The sequence below is a fragment of the Gadus morhua genome, chromosome 9, assembly GCF_902167405.1.
Source record: "Gadus morhua chromosome 9, gadMor3.0, whole genome shotgun sequence".
In the NCBI taxonomy this organism is placed as follows: Eukaryota; Metazoa; Chordata; class Actinopteri; order Gadiformes; family Gadidae; genus Gadus; species Gadus morhua.
Window position 1 is genome coordinate 13,729,213 of NC_044056.1, and position 8,226 is coordinate 13,737,438.

The window sequence follows — 8,226 nt, forward strand, 5'->3', positions numbered from 1 at the left end:
AACCTCAGTTTGCACAAATTCAAATAAAAAGAGCATCCTCTAACTCAATCTCTACAACAGACGTGAGCTAAACATATATTGTAGAAAACACCACCCGATTCTCGTGTACTCTTTCATTGAGGCATGGTCGAGAATATGCAAGCCTTACATGGTGCAGGGATGGTAAGGCTTCGAGACTGGTTGGAACTTGAAGGGATATCTCTTAAGGTTCCTTAACTGTACAAGATCATGGAGACTAATGTGACCAGCCATAAACTCCACTACAGTAGGTGGTGCTGTATGCACATTTTCAGGTGGTAGCAACTTTCCTTTTGATTGAAATCCTCTGCATGCACTCTTAAATAGTCCCTTCAAAATGCGTACAGTAGAAAATGTGTACTCTTTGCCTCACCAACCATACCAAGTTCACATTTATTTCCAATTTACCCATCAAGAAGGTGGTTTTATTTGTATTGTGCCAGGAATCATTATTCACATTTTAGTTGTACCATTAATGTAAAGTATTTCTGCAATATTCTTTAAGCTGCCATATACCAAAATGTGCTATAAAAATAAAGCCTGTTTAAAGTCAGATTTAACTAATAATCAAAAAAAAGGAGGATGTAACAAACGCCAAATTATTCCAATTAACCCAACATTCTTTCGAGTTTTGTGGGCCTTTTATTTCCATAATCCTTCCAATGTACAAAAACAAAGACTTAGTACAAAATAAACATCAAATCACCATTACCAATACCCCTTGTCAAGAAGATGACAACAAAAAGCTAAAAAGAGATAAATGAGTGGAACGACGTTTAACCAAAGTGCAGCATTCAGAGGTGTAGTAGACAGACTGGGGGGGAAACCAAACATAAAAACTCAAATTTGCTGCCAACTGTCCCTGTTTAAAACTAATTTGTTGTTTGACTTTGGAACAGACAGGCCCGGGCCACACATTCTTCTCAACCTACCACAGTATTTCCAATAGCATCCAAAGACCCCCAAAAAAAGGGAAGTTTGGCGAGGCATTCTGACTTGGCTTTTAGAGCATTCTGTAGTTCACTACAAAACTGGAATATAATTAAGTTCTTCCTTAAGGACTTCCTCGGCTCCTCACAACGGACCACGGGGTTCTGGGGGGGGGGGGTTTCCATTCTGATGGAGGTTTATAGCTCAGTGCTCTTCTTCTTCTTGGGCTCCTCTGCTGTCACTAGGGGATTGGTGGCCTCCTTCTTCAGGTAGGCCAGGAAATCGCTCACCTCTCGTCCTCCCTGGAGCCAGAGCACAGATGGAAACCATCAGTTAAAACAAATGCACACTGACGCATACAGACACAGACACATTACAAAAAAACATTTGCAAACCTCATATTTCCTTGGGTTCTGTTTCTCTCCGGCCGGCACAAAGAATAATGTGGGGAATCTGTTGACATTATAAGGAGATAAAAAGGATGAGTCCAAGAGGAAGGGAGGAATGATCTAATTAATTAAATATCCATCACTGCACTAAATCCAGGCTGAGGCTGGAGCCACACTCACCCTCTGACGTCATACTGGGAGGGAACATCATTGGCTGTGGCATCCATCTTGGCGATTACCACATGGGGATCATTGGCCAGCTGTCATTGCGGAAGAGGGAAACCATTGGTCGTTTTTAACACACGCACATATTAACAAATATTCTCAAACATGTCAAATCAAAAAAGTGATGGTGTTCTTATAACAGCTTGTTGCAAGGGTACATGGATAATATGTTAAAGAGCTCTACCTAGGCCAAACAATAATAACAGGTTGTTAATTAGGCCAGACAGTTTTTCCTTCACCTTCTCTTGAAAAGTGCTTGTGCTGTGCAGTCATTTCCTTTTCGTTTGCAAGGCATACAAACCATATTTAGTTTAATTCCAATGCGTTCCAAAGCCATGGCTCTTAATTGGTACTCCAGTGTTACCAAATGAATACACTGAATATCGCATACTTTCCGAGATTTTTGATTTGATATGCCAATGTCAGCATTGACCCAATACCCGCACGCAACACATACACGCAATCGCGCCTCACCTTCTCTCCCAGTTCCTTGTACTTGGGCTCCAGGCTCTTGCAGTGGCCGCACCATGGAGCGTAGAACTCAATCAGAACATCCTTGGTCTCGTCATTGACAATGGCGTCGAAGTTCTCGGCAACAAGAACCTAGAGGGCGTCAGGGAAAAGGTGGTCGTGGTCAATGGAGACTGATAAGAAAAAAATAGAACTGTTAAAGGCCGCCTGAAGCTCTTAGCATGGACTACTGTGAAAGTTGATGGCAAGAAGTTTCAAAAGATAACAAATATTCTTGATTTGATAATTCCCTTCACTAAATATAAGAACAGTTTGGAAGCTGCACGAGGGGAAGAAGAGCGATAAAATTGCAGCTCTACAGAATTATTATTTACATAATAGAAGATGCCAATTCGCTCACCTTCACTGGGCCGTCGTTGTTCTCTGGGATTGGCTCAGACTTGAGGTAGCGCTTGAGATTGCCATCAAAGTAGTCTTGCAGGAAGCGCTCGAGGGCTTTTCCGTCACGTCTAAGAGAAGCAAATGGCATCATTCAAATAATCTGCTCTGGAAATCTGCTTCCTGGAAACAACTTTAAGAACAGGTTGCAACAGAGAGATCAAAAACACAAGAAGTCTTTAAGTGCATCTAAGAAACCATTTCCATATTATTCAGTTTACATTGTCAATATGAGTAACTTATTTTTTATATTTCCGTGGCATTTATCCAGGAAATTAAACAATGAAATATTGTACAAACATGAGGAACATTTTGAAAAGTCCCCGTTGTGGCTTCACGTTGACAAGTTCAGTACAAGAGGTAATCTATCTGATTCCTCTTCAGACAGCGGGACCTACGTGAACTCCTCGGTCATGACGTATTTGTCTCCCTTGCCGGTGCGTATGCTGACGACGGGCAGCTCCCCGGTGCTGGCGTCCAGACCCATCTCAGCGATGTCCTGGCTGAAGACGTTCTTGCTGGCCACCGCAAAGTTCAGCGACTTTCCCTGATCCAGGAAACTCTTGGCCACCTTCATAACCCTGAAGTACACAAACGGGGGGCCCCCCTGATTAGAATCTTCAGACCCAAACTGGGACCTGGCTCTATGGCTCTTTGTGGTTTCAGGTTGGAGTAAATCTAACAGATTAAAGCTGCCTGTACACACACTATAGTATAGACAATTTGGGTGATTGAAGAAGAAACATCCAGCAAATTAACGGTCATGGATAAAAAGAGATGATGGACTTGCTACATGTCATTTTTTATATCCCCATTTAACTAATATCTGTATTGAATGAAAAAATATAAAAACAGCATCCTCAAAATTAAAAGCAAAAGTGATGGTAATGTTCCCCTATCAACTTAAATTGACACTACACCCAAGTGTGTCCCTGTCGTTTAAAGACTAAAATAGCACATAAAGAATAATATAAGTGTGTAAAAAGACGACTTTAAGCTAGGCTTGGTACCAACCTGTTCCTCCAGTAGTTGGAACCCTTGGGGTTCTTTTCATAGTCCACATCGTAGTAGGCCACCAACAGATCCTTCCCCTTCAGCTGGTCCTTGTTGTCTTCGGTCATGTACGGGCACATTCCAAAGCTGCAGAAGAAGGAAACCATAACAGCCAGTTGGTTTCACAAAAGTCTGTCGGTCAACTTCTACAAGTTTTACATAATGTTCTTTAGAGAGATGGATTTACACAAAAAACAGGGCAATGTTTAACTGAGGCCAACATTGTCATTTGAACATTTCTGCAGACCCTATTCTGGATAAATCTTTCTGCCTGAAAGCCAGGGGGTGATTAGGATTCTAGGAGTCATTTATATTGTTGAGTAGAGCGGGAATCCGTGGATGTAATATAAACAAAACAGGCCAGCTAAGCATTTGGTCAAATAGGATCCGCACACTCACATGTTGTCCTGGATGAACTTCTTGATCTTGCTGCTGGTGAAGGCGTCCTCGCTGTACGCCACGGTGCTCTCCTCAAACTTGTTCTTGAGCACCGTGGGTCTGAAGAGGACCACTCCGCTGTAAAGCAAACAGAGACACGCTTCAGATGTCATTCTGCATGATCTCCGAACTTCTCTTACTTGGTTTTAAAACTCTAACAAGAGAACACTAAATCAAGGATGAACTGCAAGAGAAGTACAACATACTCTGCCTCGACACCCTGCTGCTGCAAGAGTTCCTCAGAGTTGGTGTGGGCGAAGCGGTACGACTCCCTCAGTGCACTGGCTGCCTTGAGGAACTCTGCCTGGGCTGCACTTCCACCATCAGCGAAGAACCCTGTAAAGAAAAGAGGATATTTAAGAAGGGGTGCCAATCATCTCTACCTGTCTACCTCCTCAGCTCTTGAGTATAGCAGTATCCATGTTTGGTGAAGTAGTTGATTATGCATTTTTGCACACATTGATGCACTAACGGATTGTGAATAGTGCCTCGGAAGTGCTCACCAATTTTAAAAACTTGCAAAAGTTAATTCCAGATAAATATAACTTGTAGTTCCTTAGAATAAAAGGGCAGAAATGTGTCAAAGTCTGGCTGAACTTCTACAGTTACTGTTGAGCCACACCCTTACCAATACCATTTAAGAATTGCAACGGTGGTGCATAAAAAGGAAAACAAGACATTTCAAATCTTTACCAATGTACACAAATGAATGGATTGTTGCAGTAGAATGTGGGGGGGAAAAGACCCCTCCAGCTACTCACCTACAACACATGCGTCTTTGCCTGACAGCAGCTTGTCAAACTCGGCCTGAGTCTGGAGCGCCACAGAGGCCGGACCCGCCTGTTTCTTCAGGTGGCTAACGATGCCGTCTGGAAGGAGCCAATCAGAGGGAGAAGAACATGAATTGGTGTGGCCCCTGGATAACAACCCACAACATGGGTTTGAACAACAAGTTAATGGTACGCAGCAGGGCTCTCAGCTAAAGCGTGAAGTTAGGTAGGGCTACATTAAGCATTATTATTCTGATAAGGTAACCAACCGACAGTGGGCAGCAGGGGGCGGCCCCTAGATTAGAAGGCAGACGCTCAAACCACCAAGGAAAATGTGGCAAATTAAATTACTCTCAAGGATACTGAATGAGAGGTTTACCATAGGGGACTTGTCAACTGTTTTGAGAGACATCAGACAGATAGTCACCTGCGGTTCTGGGACCATCATAGCCACCAGCGTCCTCCCCATCCCTGAAGATCTTGAGAGTCGGGTACCCACTGACTCCATACTTGCTACAGACAGTGTTGCTTGATGTGCAGTCAACCTTGAATGTAATTAAAAATAATGAAAATCACATGATAACATTGGCACAGTTTGGCCATCAATGCAATACAGAGTGAGTTTCAAAGTCCATTAGGTGATGCAATACCTTGGCCAATGCGACAATGCCCTTAAGGCGAGTGGCTGCTACTTCAAACTCAGGTGCAAGTCGTTTACAATGGCCACACCTAAGTGAAAGAATTGATAGGATCATTTGTTGTACACGATTAATGCCTCAGAGGAAATCTTTACCATGCGTTAAATACGATACCAAGATAATTGATTTAGGTGCAAGTAATCATGTTAGTTGTCATCGATCAGGAAAGCAAGGCCCAATCTGACAAAATCTATTCAGTGAGCCTAAACTTGAATGACAATATTAAGGTGGAACGGTAAGAATATTACGTTAGTTAATACAATTTGTTACTGTGATAAAATACCAAGGCGTTCAAGCGTGTTCATGTTTTCCATCGAGAACTACAGAACAGTATATCAGGGGCCAATCAGAGGTGTCCACCAAAACTTCCCAGGCCAATCAGAACGTTACAACAGTGTAGGGCCGAACCACACACTAACTTCCTTAGCATTGTCACGTCGTAGTCATTTCGAAAGGAACATTTTACAGCTGACCTGGTGGATTAAAAAGGGTCTCGCAAAATATTTAAGCTACGTGCAATTGGGCTGGATGATTATGGCATTTCTTTGCCGTTCATGCATAATGTAGTAGCAAATCGAGTAGCTGGTTTTGCCATGGCATTAGCCGCTAACCGGCTAAGATAGTGGTAGGAGTGTCAGTTCAAATGCAAGAAAGACCTCCCAAAAAGAAAATGTTTCGTTTCTGCAAAATCGAATCGACAACGAAACCTTATCTATGGATGGCATTGATTAAGCCATTTCCGACATTTCAATTAAAGAATGATAAGCAACGTAAGAGCCTGTTTGAAGCACCCAGCAGTTTACAGCCCATTTTACATTAATTGCACGAAACCCTTTTTGCATAGTAGTCTACAATTTCAAAGCACTAGATACACATGACTTACCAAGGGGCGAAAAACTCTACAAGAATCATATCATGGTTTCCGATCCTGCTTTCGAAATCGTCATCTGTGAATTCTAGGACGTCGCTGGCCTGGGTACACCCAGCGAAAAAAGCTAAAACCAATAATCTCAACATTTCAGTGATGGAGAACGTCTTTACGGTAGAAAACGCCGTGCAAATGAGATACAGGTCGCCTCTATCGATGAGATATAGGCAGAAGGGGAATTCCGTAAGACCAAATGTAGGCTTCGATTTGAAAGAGAAAGCGTTGGTGAGGCTACGATAAGCGGGCCCTCTAAACTAACCAGAGTGTGGCATCCTACCATTGGGTTTTGAACCTCGTCATTCTATCTCCGTCAGCCAATAAGAAGAAGGCACACATTATAGCCTTGTTTCAGTACCAATCGGAGTTCTTCAAAGTAAACATTTCTTGTGACGAATTGGTAGTAATGCCGAGAGAGATTTATATTAATCTTAATCAATACTATGTCTACTATAATTTGTCATCAGCTTCGAAGTTACCTCATTAACTTGGTATGTTGTAGAAGTTGGTTTGAGTAAGTAAAGGGTGAACGCCTAGATCTTTATTCTTTTTATCGGTTTCGTTAGGTTCAGAGTTCAAACATGACCCAGCCGGATGTATATTTATTCAGGAAGAAAATTAAAGAAACGTTGCATATATTCCTGTGATAATACAAATGTAAATATGCAGACCTATGAAATGAGATGGGGATTAAAACACCAGTAGTGGACAACATGTATTAAAATATATGTTATTATTATTGTGATGTTAATAATGATATCCATTCATTCATCCAAGATCAATGGCTTCTAATTTGGAGATTCTATTCAGATTAGTTCATTGTTTTTGTAAAGTTTTATTTCATGATGTAGGCCCTATTATTAAACAAAAGTGAGGACACAGCACAGACAATGCTTTCAGGTCCTCGTCGGTCACGCTAACTTCCGTGTTCTGAGTGTCCTTGGTTGCTATCAGTGCAGGAACATGTAATTCAGTCGCCCATGGTAACAGTTAATCTATGCTCCATTATGTACGCATAATTCTAACTAAACACAGATCTCAGGTTACTTCGAATGGAATGGAAAATTACACGTCATCCGAAATTAAAGTACATATTGGAATATATTTATTAGGAAGGAGGAGGATTGAGTGACTCAATGAATGTGTGACGAAGCTCTCACCTAATTGTGGGTATAAGCCTACTTATTTAGCTGTGGGCAGTGTTGTAGGCCTAACTATGTTTTTCACACGGTAAAGAGGTAGACCTTCAACAAATGGCTTGGCGGCTCCAAGTGACACAGTTCTAACGCTGCTGAAAAAATGAAGGAACAAGTAATCCTGGTTTTACACTAGTGGGTGTAACCTAATTAACTGGTGTCCGGTTGTGTGTCGTTTGCAAAGTAGGAGGGTTCTTATTTGCTGACCTGATAATACCTAAAAGTGAGATGTCATATGATACTCTAAAAGATAACAATCGTTTTGTTAAGGAGGCCTGCAGCTACATGACCACCCTAAGCATTATATGATGTAGGCCTGTAGGTTATTCATGGAAAATGTTCACATGTTATATACATTATTGAAAGAATGGTGTAGCCTACATTGTACTTATAACGTCGAAGATATGGCTGCTTAACATTTATTTGTATTTATTTATAAATTATTTGTCCGGGACAGTACTTTTATCGACATTTTAGTTTACATTTAAACGTAGAGTTAGCAACAATTTACAAAAAAACATATACCATAAATTGACTTTGGAATTAGGGTTTGGCCCCGGCATAGGCCAAAACAACCAATAGAAAATCGACTACACTGGCTAATAAGCAAACAGCGGCTACACATAGGTTGAAATCTTGTTCCTCTGTTTGATCTGTTCTTTAAAACGAAATTCA

At 41.5% G+C, this 8,226-nt stretch overlaps 1 protein-coding gene across 1 annotated transcript; it reads right to left on the reverse strand.

Moving 5' to 3' along the window:
* Positions 1–616: 616 nt before the first annotated feature.
* Positions 617–6,632, reverse strand: pdia3 (protein disulfide isomerase family A, member 3). The gene is made up of 13 exons (XM_030366523.1): positions 6,314–6,632; positions 5,383–5,461; positions 5,160–5,277; positions 4,724–4,831; positions 4,169–4,298; positions 3,924–4,040; positions 3,486–3,611; positions 2,870–3,052; positions 2,434–2,542; positions 2,037–2,165; positions 1,518–1,597; positions 1,344–1,401; positions 617–1,250 (listed from the first exon to the last, which is right to left on the reverse strand). The coding sequence occupies exons 1-13, from the start codon at positions 6,445–6,447 to the stop codon at positions 1,146–1,148; spliced, it is 1,476 nt and encodes a 491-aa protein (XP_030222383.1). The 5' UTR covers positions 6,448–6,632; the 3' UTR covers positions 617–1,145.
* Positions 6,633–8,226: the final 1,594 nt, after the last annotated feature.

Bases quoted from the DNA above. Each gene is read 5' to 3' on its own strand.
- pdia3 (XM_030366523.1), bottom strand. From the start codon at position 6,447: ATGTTGAGATTATTGGTTTTAGCTTTTTTCGCTGGGTGTACCCAGGCC. The intron at 2,543-2,869 runs GTAGGTCCCGCT...TGCTTCTCTTAG, and splicing joins GTCATGACCGAGGAGTTCAC to ACGTGACGGAAAAGCCCTCG. The intron at 1,402-1,517 runs GTGAGTGTGGCT...TAATGTCAACAG, and splicing joins TCCCAGTATGACGTCAGAGG to ATTCCCCACATTATTCTTTG.